This window comes from Cherax quadricarinatus, chromosome 6, assembly GCF_038502225.1.
Source record: "Cherax quadricarinatus isolate ZL_2023a chromosome 6, ASM3850222v1, whole genome shotgun sequence".
Lineage (NCBI taxonomy): Eukaryota > Metazoa > Arthropoda > Malacostraca > Decapoda > Parastacidae > Cherax > Cherax quadricarinatus.
This window is the reverse complement of record NC_091297.1, coordinates 52,129,472-52,151,608: the sequence shown is the minus strand read 5'-3', so window position 1 is coordinate 52,151,608 and position 22,137 is coordinate 52,129,472. Positions and strand designations below refer to the sequence as shown.

At 35.1% G+C, this 22,137-nt stretch overlaps 1 protein-coding gene across 1 annotated transcript in view; it reads right to left on the bottom strand.

Annotated features, from left to right (window-relative positions):
• The window catches only part of LOC138852016 (glucose-6-phosphatase catalytic subunit 1-like), a 141,462-nt gene that overhangs the window by 4,990 nt on the left and 114,335 nt on the right, over positions 1 to 22,137 (bottom strand). Inside the window, exons 4-5 of the mRNA XM_070081632.1 lie at positions 2,842 to 2,962; positions 2,409 to 2,585 (exon numbers count right to left, since the gene is read on the bottom strand). Of these exons, the coding sequence (XP_069937733.1) occupies positions 2,409 to 2,585; positions 2,842 to 2,962 (298 nt within the window). The remainder of the gene's footprint in view (positions 1 to 2,408; positions 2,586 to 2,841; positions 2,963 to 22,137) is intronic.

Genomic DNA, 22,137 nt, shown 5'->3' with positions numbered 1-22,137 from the left:
GGAGAGAGTAGGGGAGAGCATGAGAGAGTGAGGGAGGGAGAGAGTAGGGGAGAGCATGAGAGAGTGAGGGAGGGAGAGAGTAGGGGAGAGCATGAGAGAGTGAGGGAGGGAGAGAGTAGGGGAGAGCATGAGAGAGTGAGGGAGGGAGAGAGTAGGGGAGAGCATGAGAGAGTGAGGGAGGGAGAGAGTAGGGGAGAGCATGAGAGAGTGAGGGAGGGAGAGAGTAGGGGAGAGCATGAGAGAGTGAGGGAGGGAGAGAGTAGGGGAGAGCATGAGAGAGTGAGGGAGGGAGAGAGTAGGGGAGAGCATGAGAGAGTGAGGGAGGGAGAGAGTAGGGGAGAGCATGAGAGAGTGAGGGAGGGAGAGAGTAGGGGAGAGCATGAGAGAGTGAGGGAGGGAGAGAGTAGGGGAGAGCATGAGAGAGTGAGGGAGGGAGAGAGTAGGGGAGAGCATGAGAGAGTGAGGGAGGGAGAGAGTAGGGGAGAGCATGAGAGAGTGAGGGAGGGAGAGAGTAGGGGAGAGCATGAGAGAGTGAGGGAGGGAGAGAGTAGGGGAGAGCATGAGAGAGTGAGGGAGGGAGAGAGTAGGGGAGAGCATGAGAGAGTGAGGGAGGGAGAGAGTAGGGGAGAGCATGAGAGAGTGAGGGAGGGAGAGAGTAGGGGAGAGCATGAGAGAGTGAGGGAGGGAGAGAGTAGGGGAGAGCATGAGAGAGTGAGGGAGGGAGAGAGTAGGGGAGAGCATGAGAGAGTGAGGGAGGGAGAGAGTAGGGGAGAGCATGAGAGAGTGAGGGAGGGAGAGAGTAGGGGAGAGCATGACAGAATGAGGGAGGGAGAGAGTAGGGGAGAGCATGAGAGAGTGAGGGAGGGAGAGAGTAGGGGAGAGCATGACAGAGTGAGGGAGGGAGAGAGTAGGGGAGAGCATGAGAGAGTGAGGGAGGGAGAGAGTAGGGGAGAGCATGAGAGAGTGAGGGAGGGAGAGAGTAGGGGAGAGCATGAGAGAGTGAGGGAGGGAGAGAGTAGGGGAGAGCATGAGAGAGTGAGGGAGGGAGAGAGTAGGGAAGAGCATGAGAGAGTGAGGGAGGGAGAGAGTAGGGGAGAGCATGAGAGAGTGAGGGAGGGAGAGAGTAGGGGAGAGCATGAGAGAGTGAGGGAGGGAGAGAGTAGGGGAGAGCATGAGAGAGTGAGGGAGGGAGAGAGTAGGGGAGAGCATGAGAGAGTGAGGGAGGGAGAGAGTAGGGGAGAGCATGAGAGAGTGAGGGAGGGAGAGAGTAGGGGAGAGCATGAGAGAGTGAGGGAGGGAGAGAGTAGGGGAGAGCATGAGAGAGTGAGGGAGGGAGAGAGTAGGGGAGAGCATGAGAGAGTGAGGGAGGGAGAGAGTAGGGGAGAGCATGAGAGAGTGAGGGAGGGAGAGAGTAGGGGAGAGCATGAGAGAGTGAGGGAGGGAGAGAGTAGGGGAGAGCATGAGAGAGTGAGGGAGGGAGAGAGTAGGGGAGAGCATGAGAGAGTGAGGGAGGGAGAGAGTAGGGGAGAGCATGAGAGAGTGAGGGAGGGGGAGAGTAGGGGAGAGCATGAGAGAGTGAGGGAGGGAGAGAGTAGGGGAGAGCATGAGAGAGTGAGGGAGGGAGAGAGTAGGGGAGAGCATGAGAGAGTGAGGGAGGGAGAGAGTAGGGGAGAGCATGAGAGAGTGAGGGAGGGAGAGAGTAGGGGAGAGCTTGAGAGAGTGAGGGAGGGAGAGAGTAGGGGAGAGCATGAGAGAGTGAGGGAGGGAGAGAGTAGGGGAGAGCATGACAGAGTGAGGGAGGGAGAGAGTGACGAAGGTAAGAAGTGAGGGAGGGAGAGAGTGAGGGAGGTAAGAAGTGAGGGAGGGAGAGAGTGAGGGAGGTAAGAAGTGAGGGAGGGAGAGAGTGAGGGAGGGAGAGAGTAGGGGAGAGGAGGAAAGTGTGATAATGTGCCAAAAATAAAACAAAATAATATAGGGAACAAAAAATCACCTCCATGATAAGTTTAATGAGATAAAAAATAAAAAGGGAACTTAGAGTCAACATGGACGTTTATTGCTAGAAGATGTGTGTGAGTTTCCTTCTTAGTACCTGATCTTACATTCTTCTTCAGTTTACCTTCACTGGGCGGGGGAGAGTGTTGCCCTGGTGCCAGGGAAGGGCTCTTGATCCATGAAATTGGATCTACCCTCCATTCCACTGGATCATATTTGATTGTCTCCTGTTCCCTAAATGTTGTGCGACTCCTACTGGTTTGGCACTTCAGTATTATGATAATGATGATTAATAATAACAACAATAAATAATAATAATAATAATAATAATAATAATAATAATAATAATAATAATAATAATAATAACAACAATAATAATAATAATAATAATAATAATAATAGCATAAAGGACTCACTTGGGTGTGTTAGCTCGCTTGTACATGGACGAGGAGAGTGCCAGTCCCAGTCCTAGGGAGACGCCAGAGTACCTACAGAAGGAGTACAAGGGAGTGGTGTCTAGGTGGATGTACTCCTGCTTCACACACCACTTCACCGCCTTCTCCAGCGACCACAGAACGTTGTGTCCCATAAACCTGCGTGAGGCAGAGTCAGTGGCTGAGGCAGTGGGTGGCTGAGAGAGTAGGTGGGTGACGGGTGGGTGAACTTGTTTGATAAACAAAATAAAAATGGGGACTGATAAACATTATGACGTAAACGGAAAGAAATCTTGGAAGGAGACAAAACTGGAATGCGTACAACTAGTAGTAGTGGAGGATCGATCCTCCGTCTGTTCATTCAGAACAATCCCTGAGCGCAGGAAGGAGGGTATGTAATAGCTTGTGTTCTCACATTTGTAGGTAGAAGGTGCCAAGGACTGTGGCGATAATGGTGCCGGAGAGTGCCAGGTATTGGCGTCTGGTCAGTGCCTCAAGACGAGTGGAACGCCACACCACCACAGCGATCGCCAAACCTGCAGCAGGTAGGAATGTTTGTGGAAATGTTGGTAGGTAGGTTGGATGGTTGTCAAGCAGGTATAGGTAGGAAGGAAGGTTAGACAGGTGGTAGTCAGGTAGGTACGTAGTCAGGTACGTAGTCAGGCAGTGTCGTACACAACATCGTAACAGGTTGCTTCAGCCTTGTTACATCAAGATATACGCAGTTTGGACCCATTTCGCCTTTAAATAATATATTTTGATAAGCTCTTTCTGAGCTTGTGTTAACATGGTATAACCTGTGTGTTAACCATCTTCAAAATGTATTAACAAATTTACATAGTTAACTTTTTATGTTAATTCTATTTTTTTAATGTTTATTGAATTAGTAAATTTAGTTAATTTATAGCATGAGAGACTGGTCTATATTTGAGTGATTCTAAGAGTTAGTTTTCTGCTACCTGATTCCTAGTTGACCTGACGACAGTGGAACAGAATACAAACCAGTTGAAGACATACCTACCTGGAGAGGGTTTCGGGGGTGAACACCCCCACGGCCCAGTCTGAGACCAGGCCTCATGGTGGATCAGCGTCTGATCAACCAGGCTGTTACTGCTGGCAGCATGCAAGCTGATGTACAAACCACAGCCCAGTTGGTCAGATACTGACTTTAGGTGCCTGTCCATTGCCTTCTTGAAAACAACCAAGGGTCTATTGGTAATCCCCCTTATGTATACTGCAAGGTAATTGAACAGTCTTGGGCCCCAGACACTTATTGTGTTATCTCTCAGTGTGCCCATGGTGCCCCTGCTTTTCATCGGGGGAATGTTGCATCTCTTGCCGAGTCTTTTGCTTTCATTGGGAGTGATTTTCGTGTGCAGATTTGGTACCAATCCCTCTAGGACCTTCCAAGTGTATATTATCATGTATCTTTCTCTCCTGCATTCCAGGGAATACAGATCAAGGACCTTCAACCGTTCCCAGTAGTTTAGTTGCCTTATCGTACTTCTGTGTGCCATGAAATTTCCTTGTACACTCTCCATGTCAGCAATGACGCCAGCCTTGAAGGGAGCCGTTAGGCAGTATTCCAGCCTAGAGAGCACAAGCGATTTGAAGAGAATCATGGGCTTGGCGTCCCTAGTTTTGAAGGTTCTCATTATCCATCCTATACATGTGCAACACCTGAGTATCTTTATTCAAATAAAAGATACCCAGGTATTGTAAATGTGTTTATTTCCTCATCCTAGTTGACTGCTGGGTACCCTCCATTTTTCTGAGACATTCAGTGTATGGCTCTCATCACAGGATATATTACTCGACTGGTGACTAGATTACTTCAGCTCATCTTTACTCGACTGGTGACAGGATCACTCGACGATGCTGCATCTCTGAGATAACTTTATCATTCCTATCTTGGAATATATTATAAGTCATTATTGCCTAAGATTTTGGCGTTAGAGAAGAAAAATAATCTAATGATGTTTTACTTGACTTCTGAACTCATTTTAAAACAAATTTTAATGAATCTATATATTTTTTTTAATATTTCCGTATTTGTCTATATGAATTATCGGAGTTTCGGTAAATAGACGTACTCTAGATGAGACCCGAGTCCAAATCAACGTAAAGTTTCGTACAGCACCTAGCAAGGAGCACGACGTAAACAATGTGTGAAGTTTTTAGACTCTGTCGCTTCAGGAATTGTGGAAATTTGTAGGCAGGTGAATATTCCGGACACGTACAGCGAATAGAGTTAAGGTAAAAACTTTTTTACTGCTGAGCGCCTGTATAAAATAGACATTCGTGAAAACAGTGGTGTTAGGAGAAGAGAAAGCAAGTGGCTACAGCTGCTGTAACACCGCTGAGTGAAGCTAAGTCACTGGTGGCTTAACAAGTACTGTAAACATCAGATGGTGACACATTTGGTGACAGAGAGGCATCAGGAATTAAGTTTTTGGGAAAAACTATAACCACAGCAAGGGTTTGCCTTGTTGATCAGCAGAGTGGTGCAGAATATTCACTACCAGGGACAGCAGCAGCAGCAGCACTGCGCCTCAGCGCTGCTGCTGCACAGTAAACAGACATTTGTATTAAGTGAGTAGCCGTACACAGTGACAGCGAGAGAAACTACGTTTCGAAAGAAGGATGAATGGCAGTAATGAAATAAACTGGAATAACCATATAAATGATCACAAGGATGATGATTGAGGATGCGAATGATGGAGTGCCGTAATTTTCTTTCAATGTTCGTGGTGCAGTAGCAGTGGTGCTGACCTTGACAGATATTTCGATGCATTCAAAAATCAGGCGACCGCACTGAGTTGACCTACAAGTTACTGAGCCACTGTGCAGCACACTCAGCTGCAAGGTAAAGGTCAACAGAGGACAACAACGATGTCCCCCAGAGTATCGGGAGAATAACTTTGTAAAAATCTTTTTTCCTTAAAAGCTGCTTCATTTGTACTACCAAAGTTTCAGCTAAAAAAAATTACGTTAGATTCTGGTAAATCTAAGGTGAGGTGGCCCTGAACAAGAAAACTGATTTTAGTACGATGGTGCCTAAGGCGCAGGGAAGGGCCAGGATTTTTTGGCTAACACAACTAGAGAACTGCTAAATTATCTGGAAGATAAGAAGTTATCGACAGCTGAAGAACTGAGAGAATTGGCGGGTATGTTTGATGTGCATCACATCACTGAGTGTCGACCACTCGCTTAACCTCGCCAACAGCAAGCTAGAACCAGGTGAGCTAATAATAATGTTGACCAGAGTGTAGAAGTTGTGTGAACCAGGCCATGTGGTCGAGCCCAACCTATTTTTTTTAAATAATTACAAAGTCGAGAGGCTTTAAATACCTGAGCAAACACGAGACGCTGAAATGTCTGTTTCTAGACGAGCAGTGACTGACCAAGCAAGGCAACAAAACTAGTCTTGAAATGGACCTATGGAACTCAAAGCCAGACCGTCCAAAGCTTGAAATGATATTGTATAATGCCTCAGGAAATCGTAATAACACTATTGCCAACAAACCACGGAACATTTGTGGTCACAGTGGGGCTCATGTTAGCCTCTTCAGGGTGTCTAAATAAACCTAATTAGATGACTCTTATTGTAGCCAGCTGACCCACTGGCTTACACACTGGCCTGGAGTTTTACGACTCACTCATCCTCGCCCTAGTGATCCAAGCTCCAGCATGAGCAACACATGTTACTACATGCTCCTTTGACCTGTATCAATACCGATCTGACAGCACAGAACAAGCCACGGTTAAAGTGAGAATATTTCTCGTCCGAAACAGCTGGTAATAACGGCCTAGATATATAACAACCCAGCAGTGACATTTTGGTATCAAAATGCCCTTTCGAAGGGCACTGTCTCACGCAGAACTTCTCCGAGTCTCGGGTGTGATGTATATAGACTTTTCAAACCTCCTTCTCAATTTTGGGTTGTAAACAGGTTCGTATTTCGGCTAGGCAGCTGCCTACAGTGACACTGTCTCAGATAACTTCTCTCCTTTAAGTATAATATTATCCAGGTATAACTAAGCAAACATAACCTTGAATTAATTAAACTCAGTTGCAACAAGTGTCCCTATAAATAACCTTCTTATTATACACAAATTTTTCATTGCCTGTGTGCGTATTAGCTGTCAAATACTGGTGTATTAATTAATCATTATGGCCTAAGATTTTTAATTCTGTAATGGAAATAAATATATATAACCGTATTGTTTTATTTTTTGAATTCAACTTAACCACCAACATTAACCACCTTAACCACCAACACCAGCACTTACCATAACCATTAACACCAACACTAACACGAATACCAACCACCACCACCACCACCACAACTACCCACGCTCCACCATTAACAAACCCATCAACCCCCAACAACCACGATTCACCACCATCTACCACCATTATCACCATCTACCACCATTATCACCAACCTACCACCATTATCACCATCTACCACCATTATCACCAACCTACCACCATAATCACCAACCTACCACCATTATCACCAACCTACCACCATTATCACTAACCTACCACCATTATCACCATCTACCACCATTATCACCAACCTACCACCATTATCCCCAACCTACCACCATTATCACCAACCTACCACCATTATCACCAACCTACCACCATTATCACTAACCTACCATCATTATCACTAACCTACCACCATTATCACCAACCTACCACCATTATCACCAACCTACCACCATTATCACCATCTACCACCATTATCACTAACCTACCACCATTATCACCATCTACCACCATTATCACCAACCTACCACCATTATCACCATCTACCACCATTATCACTAACCTACCACCATTATCACCAACCTACCACCATTATCACCAACCTACCACCATTATCACCAACCTACCACCATTATCACCAACCTACCACCACTATCACTAACCTACCACCATTACATTACATTTACATTTACATTTACATTACATTTACATTTACATTTACATTACATTTACATTTACATTTACATTTATATTTACATTTATATTTACATTTACATTTACATTTACATTTACATTTACATTTATATTTACATTTATATTTACATTTATATTTACATTTATATTTACATTTACATTTACATTTACATTTACATTTACATTTACATTTACATTTACATTTACATTTACATTTACATTTACATTTACATTACATTTACATTTACATTACATTACATTTACATTACATTTACATTTACATTTACATTACATTTACATTACATTTACATTTACATTACATTTACATTACATTTACATTTTCATTACATTTACATTTACATTACATTTACATTTACATATACATTTACATTACATTTACATTTACATTACATTTAAATTTACATTTACATTTACATTTACATTACATTTACATTACATTTACATTTACATTTACATTTACATTACATTTACATTACATTTACATTTACATTTACATTACATTTACATTTACATTACATTTACATTTACATTTACATTACATTTACATTACATTTACATTTACATTTACATTTTCATTACATTTACATTACATTTACATATACATTACATTTACATTTACATTACATTTACATTACATTTACATTTACATTTACATTACATTTACATTTACATTTACATTTACATTACATTTACATTTACATTACATTTACATTTACATTTACATTACATTACATTTACATTTACATTACATTTACATTTACATTACATTTACATTTACATTTACATTACATTTACATTTACATTACATTTACATTTACATTACATTTACCTTTACATTTACATTTTCATTACATTTACATTACATTTACATTACATTTACATTTACGTTACATTTACATTTACATTTACATTACATTTACATTTACATTTACATTACATTTACATTACATTTACATTTACATTTACATTACATTTACATTACATTTACATTTACATTACATTTACATTTTCATTTACATTACATTTACATTTACATTTACATTACATTACATTTACATTTACATTTACATTTACATTACATTTACATTTACATTTACATTACATTTACATTTACATTTACATTACATTTACATTTACATTTACATTACATTTACATTTATATTTACATTACATTTACATTTACATTTACATTACATTTACATTTACATTTACATTACATTTACATTACATTTACATTTACATTTACATTACATTTACATTTACATTACATTTACATTTACATTTACATTTACATTACATTTACATTACATTTACATTTACATTTACATTACATTTACATTACATTTACATTTACATTTACATTACATTTACATTTACATTACATTTACATTTACATTTACATTACATTTACATTTACATTTACATTACATTTACATTACATTTACATACCATTTACATTTACATTTACATTATATTTACATTACATTTACATTTACATTACATTTACATTTACATTACATTTACATTACATTTACATTTACATTTACATTTACATTACATTTACATTTACATTTACATTACATTTACATTTACATTACATTTACATTACGTTTACATTACATTTACATTTACATTACATTTACATTTACATTACATTTACATTTACATTTACATTTACATTACATTTACATTTACATTTACATTACATTTACATTTACATTACATTTACCTTTACATTTACATTTACATTACATTTATATTACATTTACATTACATTTACATTTACATTACATTTACATTTACAATAACATTACATTTACACTTACATTTACATTACATTTACATTACGTTTACATTTACATTTACATTTACATTACATTTACATTTACATTACATTTACATTTACATTTACATTACATTTACATTTACATTTACATTACATTACATTTACATTTACATTTACATTACATTACATTTACATTTACATTTACATTACATTTACATTTACATTTACATTACATTTACATTTACATTACATTTACATTTACATTACATTTACGTTTACATTTACATTACATTACATTTACATTTTCATTACATTTACATTTACATTTACATTTACATTACATTTACATTTACATTACATTTACATTTACATTTACATTTACATTACATTTACATTTACATTACATTTACATTTACATTACATTTACATTTACATTTACATTGCATTTAAATTTACATTTACATTACATTACATTTACATTTACATTACATTACATTTACACTTGCATTACATTTACATTTACATTTACATTACATTACATTTACATTTACATTTACATTACATTTACATTTACATTTACATTACATTTACATTTATATTTACATTACATTTACATTTACATTACATTTACATTTACATTACATTTACATTACATTTACATTTACATTACATTTACATTACATTTACATTTACATTTACATTTACATTTACATTTACATTACATTTACATTTACAATTACATTTACAATTACATTTACATTTACATTACATTACATTTACATTTACATTTACATATACATTACATTTACATTTACATTTACATTACATTTACATTTACATTACATTTACATTTACATTTACATTACATATACATTTACATTACATTTACATTTACATTTACATTACATTTACATTTACATTACATTTACATTTACATTACATTTACATTTACATTACATTTACATTTACATTACATTTACATTACATTTACATTTACATTACATTTACATTACATTTACATTTACATTTACATTACATTTACATTTACATTACATTTACATTTACATTTACATTACATTTACATTTACATTTACATTTACATTACATTACATTTACATTTACATTACATTTACATTTACATTTACATTTACATTTACATTACTTTTACATTTACATTTACATTTACATTACATTTACATTTACATTACATTTACATTTACATTTACATTACATTTACATTTACATTACATTTACATTACGTTTACATTACATTTACATTTACATTACATTTACATTTACATTACATTTACATTTACATTTACATTTACATTACATTTACATTTACATTTACATTACATTTACATTTACATTACATTTACATTTACATTTACATTACATTTACATTTACATTTACATTTACATTACATTACATTTACATTTACATTACATTAACATTTACATTTACATTTACATTTACATTACTTTTACATTTACATTTACATTACATTTACATTTACATTTACATTACATTTACATTACATTTACATTTACATTACATTTACATTTACATTTACATTACATTTAAATTTACATTTTCCTTTACATTACATTTACATTTACATTACATTTACATTTACTTTACATTTACATTTACATTTACATTACATTTACATTTACATTACATTTACATTTACATTTACATTTACATTACATATACATTTACATTTACATTTACATTTACATTACATTTACATTTACATTTACATTACATTCACATTTATATTTACATTTACATTTACATTACATTTACATTTACATTACATTTACATTTACATTACATTTACATTTACATTTACATTACATATACATTTACATTTACATTACATTTACATTACATTTACATTTACATTTACATTACATTTACATTTACATTTACATTACGTTTACATTTACATTTACATTTACATTACATTTACATTTACATTTACATTTACATTACATTTACATTACATTTACATTTACATTTACATTTACATTTACATTTACATTTACATTACATTTACATTTACATTTACATTACATTTACATTTATATTACATTTACATTTACATTTACATTACATTTACATTTACATTTACATTACATTTACATTTACATTTACATTTACATTTACATTACATTTACATTTACATTACATTTACATTTACATTTACATTTACATTACATTTACATTACATTTACATTTACATTACATTTACATTACACTTACATTTACATTTACATTTACATTACATTTACATTACATTTACATTTACATTTACATTTACATTACATTACATTTACATTTACATTTACATTACATTTACATTTACATTTACATTTACATTTACATTTACATTACTTTTACATTTACATTTACATTACATTTACATTTACATTTACATTACATTTACATTACATTTACATTTACATTACATTTACATTTACATTACATTTAAATTTACATTTTCCTTTACATTACATTTACATTTACATTACATTTACATTTACATTACATTTACATTTACATTTACATTACATTTACATTTACATTACATTTACATTTACATTTACATTACATTTACATTTACATTACATTTACATTTACATTTACATTTACATTACATATACATTTACATTTACATTTACATTTACATTACATTTACATTTACATTTACATTACATTCACATTTATATTTACATTTACATTTACATTACATTTACATTTACATTACATTTACATTTACATTTACATTACATTTACATTACATTTACATTTACATTTACATTTACATTACATTTACATTTACATTTACATTTACATTTACATTACGTTTACGTTTACATTTACATTTACATTACATTTACATTTACATTTACATTTACATTACATTTACATTACATTTACATTTACATTTACATTTACATTACATTTACATTTACATTACATTTACATTTACATTTACATTTACATTACATTTACATTTACATTTACATTACATTTACATTTATATTACATTTACATTTACATTTACATTACATTTACATTTACATTTACATTACATTTACATTTACATTTACATTTACATTACATTTACATTTACATTACATTTACATTTACATTTACATTTACATTACATTTACATTACATTTACATTTACATTACATTTACATTACACTTACATTTACATTTACATTTACATTACATTTACATTACATTTACATTTACATTTACATTACATTACATTTACATTTACATTACATTTGCATTTACATTTACATTTACATTACATTTACATTACATTACATTTACATTTACATTACATTTACATTTACATTTACATTACATTTACATTTACATTTACATTACATTTACATTACATTTACATTACATTTACATTACATTACATTTACATTTACATTACATTTACATTTACATTACATTTACATTTACATTTACATTTACATTACATTTACATTTACATTACATTTACATTTACATTTACATTTACATTTACATTACATTTACATTTGCATTACATTTACATTACATTTACATTTACATTTACATATACATTACATTTACATTTACATTTACATTACATTTACATTTACATATACATTACATTTACATTTACATTACATTACATTTACATTTACATTTACATTTACATTTACATTACATTTACATTTACATTACATTTACATTTACATTTACATTACATTTACATTACATTTACATTTACATTTACATTACATTTACATTACATTTACATTTACATTTACATTACATTTACATTACATTTACATTTACATTACATTTACATTTACATTACATTTACATTTACATTACATTTACATTTACATTTACATTACATTTACATTTACATTACATTTACATTTACATTACTTTTACATTTACATTTCATCCATCTTAATAACAACATTGCTGTGACATCTGGCATCGCGCTCTGCCCGGATGGATCAGCTGTTTTGTATTTAAATATAAAAGGACAAATCGACTTTTTCGAGAACTAAGTAGAAATTGATGAATTATTATTATTATTATCCTTTTTTGTTATAGTCAACTCCCCTACAGCGACTGTTTTGTTTTGTTAAATACGATTGATACAGTATATAAAGAATTGAGGAGGACGTGGGAGGGTCTCCATTGTGAAGGATAATCAATTTTCAATCAACTTTTTCTAGTTGCATTCGTTAAAAAAATGCATTATAGAGATTTATGAGAGAGTTGACTGATAATTAAAAAAAATATGTTTTTAATCTGGTCAAGTAAATCGCTATATTTAGGAAGTTTATAGTTAGTATTGTACCGCCAGGAAGTTTATAGTTAGTATTGTACCGCCAGGAAGTTTATAGTTACTATTGTACCGCCAGGAAGTTTATAGTTATTATTGTACCGCCAGGAAGTTTATAGTTACTATTGTACCGCCAGGAAGTTTATAGTTAGCATTGTACCGCAAGGAAGTTTATAGTTATTATTGTACCGCCAGGAAGTTTATAGTTACTATTGTACCGCCAGGAAGTTTATAGTTAGTATTGTACCGCCAGGAAGTTTATAGTTAGTATTGTACCGAGAGGAAGTTTATAGTTACTATTGTACCGCCAGGAAGTTTATAGTTACTATTGTACCGCCAGGAAGTTTATAGTTACTATTGTACCTCCAGGAAGTTTATAGTTACTATTGTACCGCCAGGAAGTTTATAGTTACTATTGTACCGCCAGGAAGTTTATAGTTACTATTGTACCGCCAGGAAGTTTATAGTTACTATTGTACCGCCAGGAAGTTTATAGTTACTATTGTACCGCCAGGAAGTTTATAGTTAGTATTGTACCGCAAGGAAGTTTATAGTTAGTATTGTACTGCCAGGAAGTTTATAGTTACTATTGTACTGCCAGGAAGTTTACAGTTACTATTGTACCGCCAGGAAGTTTATAGTTACTATTGTATCGCCAGGAAGTTTATAGTTAGTATTGTACCGCCAGGAAGTTTATAGTTTCTATTGTACCGCCAGGAAGTTTATAGTTAGTATTGTACCGCCAGGAAGTTAATAGTTACTATTGTACCACTGGGAAGTTTATAGTTACTATTGTACCGCCAGGAAGTTTATAGTTAGTATTGTACCGCCAGGAAGTTTATAGTTACTATTGTACCGCCAGGAAGTTTATAGTTACTATTGTACCGCCAGGAAGTTTATAGTTAGTATTGCACCGCCAGGAAGTTTATAGTTAGTATTGTACCGCCAGGAAGTATATAGTTAGTATTGTACCGCCAGGAAGTTTATAGTTAGTATTGCACCGCCAGGAAGTTTATACTTACTATTGTACCGCCAGGAAGTTTATAGTTATTATTGTACCGCCAGGAAGTTTGTAGTTACTATTGTACCGCCAGGAAGTTTATAGTTACTATTGTCCCGCCAGGAAGTTTATAGTTACTATTGTAACGCCAGGAAGTTTATAGTTAGTATTGCACCGCCAGGAAGTTTATAGTTAGTATTGTACCGCCAGGAAGTTTATAGTTAGTATTGTACCGCCAGGAAGTTTATAGTTACTATTGTACCGCCAGGAAGTTTATAGTTACTATTGTACCGCCAGGAAGTTTATAGTTACTATTGTACCACCAGGAAGTTTATAGTTACTATTGTACCGCCAGGAAGTTTATAGTTACTATTGTACCGCCAGGAAGTTTATAGTTAGTATTGTCCCGCCAGGAAGTTTATAGTTACTATTGTACCGCCAGGAAGTTTATAGTTACTATTGTACCGCCAGGAAGTTTATAGTTACTATTGTACCGCCAGGAAGTTTACAGTTACTATTGTACCACCAGTAAGTTTATAGTTACTATTGTACCGCCAGGAAGTTTATAGTTAGTATTGTACCGCCAGGAAGTTTATAGTTAGTATTGTACCGCCAGGAAGTTTATAGTTACTATTGTACCGCCAGGAAGTTTATAGTTAGTATTGTACCGCCAGGAAGTTTATAGTTACTATTGTACCGCCAGGAAGTTTATAGTTAGTATTGTACCACCAGGAAGTTTATAGTTAGTATTGTACCGCCAGGAAGTTTATAGTTTCTATTGAACCGCCAGGAAGTTTATAGTTAGTATTGTACCGCCAGGAAGTTTATAGTTAGTATTGTACCGCCAGGAAGTTTATAGTTACTATTGTACCACAAGGAAGTTTATAGTTAGTATTGTACCGCCAGGAAGTTTATAGTTACTATTGTACCGCCAGGAAGTTTATAGTTACTATTGTGCCGCCAGGAAGTTTATAGTTAGTATTGCACCGCCAGGAAGTTTATAGTTAGTATTGTACCGCCAGGAAGTTTATAGTTAGTATTGTACCGCCAGGAAGTCTATAGTTAGTATTGCACTGCCAGGAAATTTATAGTTACTATTGTACCGCCAGGAAGTTTATAGTTACTATTGTACCACCAGGAAGTTTATAGTTACTATTGTACCGCCAGGAAGTTTATAGTTACTATTGTACCGCCAGGAAGTCTATAGTTAGTATTGTACCGCCAGGAAGTTTATAGTTACTATTGTACCGCCAGGAAGTTTATAGTTACTATTGTAATGCCAGGAAGTTTATAGTTAGTATTGCACCGCCAGGAAGTTTATAGTTAGTATTGTACCGCAAGGAAGTTTATAGTTAGTATTGTACCGCCAGGAAGTTTATAGTTAGTATTGCACCGCCAGGAAGTTTATAGTTACTATTTTACCGCCAGGAAGTTTATAGTTAGTATTGTACCGCCAGGAAGTCTATAGTTAGTATTGTACCGCCAGGAAGTTTATAGTTACTATTGTACCGCCAGGAAGTTTATAGTTACTATTGTAATGCCAGGAAGTTTATAGTTAGTATTGCACCGCCAGGAAGTTTATAGTTAGTATTGTACCGCAAGGAAGTTTATAGTTAGTATTGTACCGCCAGGAAGTTTATAGTTAGTATTGCACCGCCAGGAAGTTTATAGTTACTATTTTACCGCCAGGAAGTTTATAGTTACTGTTGTACCGCCAGGAAGTTTATAGTTACTATTGTACCGCCAGGAAGTTTATAGTTAGTATTGCACCGCCAGGAAGTTTATAGTTAGTATTGCACCGCCAGGAAGTGTATAGTTACTGTTGTACCGCCAGGAAGTTTATTGTTACTATTGTACCGCCAGGAAGTTTATAGTTACTATTGTACAGCCAGGAAGTTTATAGTTACTATTGTACCGCCAGGAAGTTTATAGTTACTATTGTACCGCCAGGAAGTTTATAGTTACTATTGTACTGCCAGGAAGTTTATAGTTACTATTGTACCGCCAGGAAGTTTATAGTTACTATTGTTCCGCCAGGAAGTTTATAGTTAGTATTGTACCGCCAGGAAGTTTATAGTTAGTATTGTACCGCCAGGAAGTTAATAGTTACTATTGTACCGCCAGGAAGTTTATAGTTACTATTGTACCGCCAGGAAGTTTATAGTTACTATTCTTCTGCCAGGAAGTTTATAGTTACTATTGTACCGCCAGGAAGTTTATAGCTAGTATTGCACCGCCAGGAAGTTTATAGTTACTGTTGTACCGCCAGGAAGTTTATTGTTACTATTGTACCGCCAGGAAGTTTATAGTTACTATTGTACAGCCAGGAAGTTTATAGTTACTATTGTACCGCCAGGAAGTTTATAGTTACTATTGTACCGCCAGGAAGTTTATAGTTACTATTGTACCACCAGGAAGTTTATAGTTACTATTGTACCGCCAGGAAGTTTATAGTTACTATTGTACCGCCAGGAAGTTTATAGTTAGTATTGTACCGCCAGGAAGTTTATAGTTACTATTGTACCGCCAGGAAGTTTATAGTTACTATTGTACCGCCAGGAAGTTTATAGTTACTATTGTACCGCCAGGAAGTTTACAGTTACTATTGTACCACCAGTAAGTTTATAGTTACTATTGTACCGCCAGGAAGTTTATAGTTAGTATTGTACCGCCAGGAAGTTTATAGTTAGTATTGTACCGCCAGGAAGTTTATAGTTACTATTGTACCGCCAGGAAGTTTATAGTTAGTATTGTACCGCCAGGAAGTTTATAGTTACTATTGTACCGCCAGGAAGTTTATAGTTAGTATTGTACCACCAGGAAGTTTATAGTTAGTATTGTACCGCCAGGAAGTTTATAGTTTCTATTGAACCGCCAGGAAGTTTATAGTTAGTATTGTACCGCCAGGAAGTTTATAGTTAGTATTGTACCGCCAGGAAGTTTATAGTTACTATTGTACCACAAGGAAGTTTATAGTTAGTATTGTACCGCCAGGAAGTTTATAGTTACTATTGTACCGCCAGGAAGTTTATAGTTACTATTGTGCCGCCAGGAAGTTTATAGTTAGTATTGCACCGCCAGGAAGTTTATAGTTAGTATTGTACCGCCAGGAAGTTTATAGTTAGTATTGTACCGCCAGGAAGTCTATAGTTAGTATTGCACTGCCAGGAAATTTATAGTTACTATTGTACCGCCAGGAAGTTTATAGTTACTATTGTACCACCAGGAAGTTTATAGTTACTATTGTACCGCCAGGAAGTTTATAGTTACTATTGTACCGCCAGGAAGTTTATAGTTACTATTGTACCGCCAGGAAGTTTATAGTTACTATTGTACCGCCAGGAAGTTTATAGTTACTATTGTAATGCCAGGAAGTTTATAGTTAGTATTGCACCGCCAGGAAGTTTATAGTTAGTATTGTACCGCAAGGAAGTTTATAGTTAGTATTGTACCGCCAGGAAGTTTATAGTTAGTATTGCACCGCCAGGAAGTTTATAGTTACTATTTTACCGCCAGGAAGTTTATAGTTACTGTTGTACCGCCAGGAAGTTTATAGTTACTATTGTACCGCCAGGAAGTTTATAGTTAGTATTGCACCGCCAGGAAGTTTATAGTTAGTATTGCACCGCCAGGAAGTTTATAGTTACTGTTGTACCGCCAGGAAGTTTATTGTTACTATTGTACCGCCAGGAAGTTTATAGTTACTATTGTACAGCCAGGAAGTTTATAGTTACTATTGTACCGCCAGGAAGTTTATAGTTACTATTGTACCGCCAGGAAGTTTATAGTTACTATTGTACTGCCAGGAAGTTTATAGTTACTATTGTACCTCCAGGAAGTTTATAGTTACTATTGTTCCGCCAGGAAGTTTATAGTTAGTATTGTACCGCCAGGAAGTTTATAGTTAGTATTGTACCGCCAGGAAGTTAATAGTTACTATTGTACCGCCAGGAAGTTTATAGTTACTATTGTACCGCCAGGAAGTTTATAGTTACTATTCTTCTGCCAGGAAGTTTATAGTTACTATTGTACCGCCAGGAAGTTTATAGTTACTATTGTACCGCCTGGAAGTTTATAGTTACTATTGTACCGCCAGGAAGTTTATAGTTAGTATTGTACCGCAAGGAAGTTTATAGTTAGTATTGTACTGCCAGGAAGTTTATAGTTACTATTGTACCGCCAGGAAGTTTATAGTTACTATTGTACCGCCAGGAAGTTTATAGTTACTATTGTACCGCCAGGAAGTTTATAGTTAGTATTGTACCGCCAGGAAGTTTATAGTTAGTATTGTACCGCCAGGAAGTTTATAGTTTCTATTGTACCACCAGGAAGTTTATAGTTAGTATTGTACTGCCAGGAAGTTTATAGTTAGTATTGTACCGCCAGGAAGTTTATAGTTACTATTGTACCGCCAGGAAGTTTATAGTTAGTATTGTACCGCCAGGAAGTTTATAGTTACTATTGTACCGCCAGGAAGTTTATAGTTACTATTGTACCGCCAGGAAGTTTATAGTTAGTATTGCACCACCAGGAAGTTTATAGTTAGTATTGTACCGCCAGGAAGTTTATAGTTAGTATTGTACCGCCAGGAAGTTTATAGTTAGTATTGCACCGCCAGGAAGTTTATAGTTACTATTGTACCGCCAGGAAGTTTATAGTTACTATTGTGCCGCCAGGAAGTTTGTAGTTACTATTGTACCGCCAGGAAGTTTATAGTTACTATTGTACTGCCAGGAAGTTTATAGTTACTATTGTAACGCCAGGAAGTTTATAGTTAGTATTGCACCGCCAGGAAGTTTATAGTTAGTATTGTACTGCCAGGAAGTTTATAGTTATTATTGTACCGCCAGGAAGTTTATAGTTAGTATTGCACCGCCAGGAAGTTTATAGTTACTATTGTACCGCCAGGAAGTTTATAGTTACTGTTGTACCGCCAGGAAGTTTATAGTTACTATTGTACCGCCAGGAAGTTTATAGTTACTATTGTACCGCCAGGAAGTTTATAGTTACTATTGTACCGCCAGGAAGTTTATAGTTACTATTGTACCGCCAGGAAGTTTATAGTTAGTATTGCACCGCCAGGAAGTTTATAGTTAGTATTGTACCGCCAGGAAGCTTATAGTTAGTATTGTACCGCCAGGAAGTTTATAGTTACTATTGTACCGCCAGGAAGTTTATAGTTAGTATTGTACCGCCAGGAAGTTTATAGTTACTATTGTACCGCCAGGAAGTTTATAGTTAGTATTGTACCGCCAGGAAGTTTATAGTTACTATTGTACTGCCAGGAAGTTTATAGTTACTATTGTACCGCCAGGAAGTTTATAGTTACTATTGTACCGCCAGGAAGTTTATAGTTACTATTGTACCGCCAGGAAGTTTATAGTTACTATTGTACCGCCAGGAAGTTTATAGTTAGTATTGTACCGCCAGGAAGTTTATAGTTAGTATTGTACCGCCAGGAAGTTTATAGTTACTATTGTACCGCCAGGAAGTTTACAGTTACTATTGTACCGCCAGGAAGTTTATAGTTACTATTGTACCGCCAGGAAGTTTATAGTTACTATTGTACCGCCAGGAAGTTTATAGTTACTATTGTACTGCCAGGAAGTTTATAGTTACTATTGTACCACCAGGAAGTTTATAGTTAGTATTGTACCGCCAGGAAGTTTATAGTTAGTATTGTACCGCCAGGAAGTTTATAGTTACTATTGTACCGCCAGGAAGTTTATAGTTACTATTGTACCGCCAGGAAGTTTATAGTTACTATTGTACCGCCAGGAAGTTTATAGTTAGTATTGTACCGCCAGGAAGTTTATAGTTAGTATTGTACCGCCAGGAAGTTTATAGTTTCTATTGTACCGCCAGGAAGTTTATAGTTAGTATTGTACCACCAGGAAGTTTATAGTTACTATTGTACCGCAAGGAAGTTTATAGTTAGTATTGTACCGCCAGGAAGTTTATAGTTACTATTGTACCGCCAGGAAGTTTATAGTTACTATTGTACCGCCAGGAAGTTTATAGTTAGTATTGCACCGCCAGGAAGTTTATAGTTAGTATTGTACCGCCAGGAAGTTTATAGTTAGTATTGTACCGCCAGGAAGTTTATAGTTAGTATTGCACCGCCAGGAAGTTTATAGTTACTATTGTACCGCCAGGAAGTTTATAGTTACTTTGTACCGCCAGGAAGTTTATAGTTACTATTGTACCGCCAGGAAGTTTATAGTTACTATTGTAACGCCAGGAAGTTTATAGTTAGTATTGCACCGCCAGGAAGTTTATAGTTAGTATTGTACCGCCAGGAAGTTTATAGTTAGTATTATACCGCCAGGAAGTTTATAGTTAGTATTGCACCGCCAGGAAGTTTATAGTTACTATTGTACCGCCAGGAAGTTTATAGCTACTGTTGTACCGCCAGGAAGTTTATAGTTACTATTGTACCGCCAGGAAGTTTATAGTTACTATTGTACCGCCAGGAAGTTTATAGTTACTATTGTACCGCCAGGAAGTTTATAGTTACTATTGTACCGCCAGGAAGTTTATAATTAGTATTGCACCGCCAGGAAGTTTATAGTTAGTATTGTACCGCCAGGAAGTTTATAGTTAGTATTGTACCGCCAGGAAGTTTATAGTTAGTATTGTACCGCCAGGAAGTTTATAGTTACTTTTGTACCGCCAGGAAGTTTATAGTTAGTATTGTACCGCTAGGAAGTTTATACTTAGTATTGTACCGCCAGGAAGTTTATAGTTACTATTGTACCGCCAGGAAGTTTATAGTTACTATTGTACCGGCAGGAAGTTTATAGTTACTATTGTACCGCCAGGAAGTTTATAGTTAGTATTGTACCGCCAGGAAGTTTATAGTTACTATTGTACCGCCAGGAAGTTTATAGTTACTATTGTACCGGCAGGAAGTTTATAGTTACTATTGTACCGCCAGGAAGTTTATAGTTACTATTGTACCGCCAGGAAGTTTATAGTTAGTATTGCACCGCCAGGAAGTTTATAGTTACTATTGTACCGCCAGGAAGTTTATAGTTATTATTGTACCGCCAGGAAGTTTATAGTTACTATTGTACCGCCAGGAAGTTTATAGTTACTATTGTACCGCCAGGAAGTTTATAGCAAGTATTGTACAGCCAGGAAGTTTATAGTTAATATTGTACAGCCAGGAAGTTTATAGTTACTATTGTACCGCCAGGAAGTTTATAGTTACTATTGTACCGCCAGGAAGTTTATAGCAAGTATTGTACAGCCAGGAAGTTTATAGTTAATATTGTACAGCCAGGAAGTTTATAGTTAGTATTGTACCGCCAGGAAGTTTATAGTTACTATTGTACCGCCAGGAAGTTTATAGCAAGTATTGTACAGCCAGGAAGTTTATAGTTAATATTGTACAGCCAGGAAGTTTATAGTTAGTATTGTACCGCCAGGAAGTTTATAGTTACTATTGTACCGCCAGGAAGTTTATAGTTAGTATTGTACCGCCAGGAAGTTTATAGTTACTATTGTACCGCCAGGAAGTTTATAGTTAGTATTGTACCGCCAGGAAGTTTATAGTTACTATTGTACCG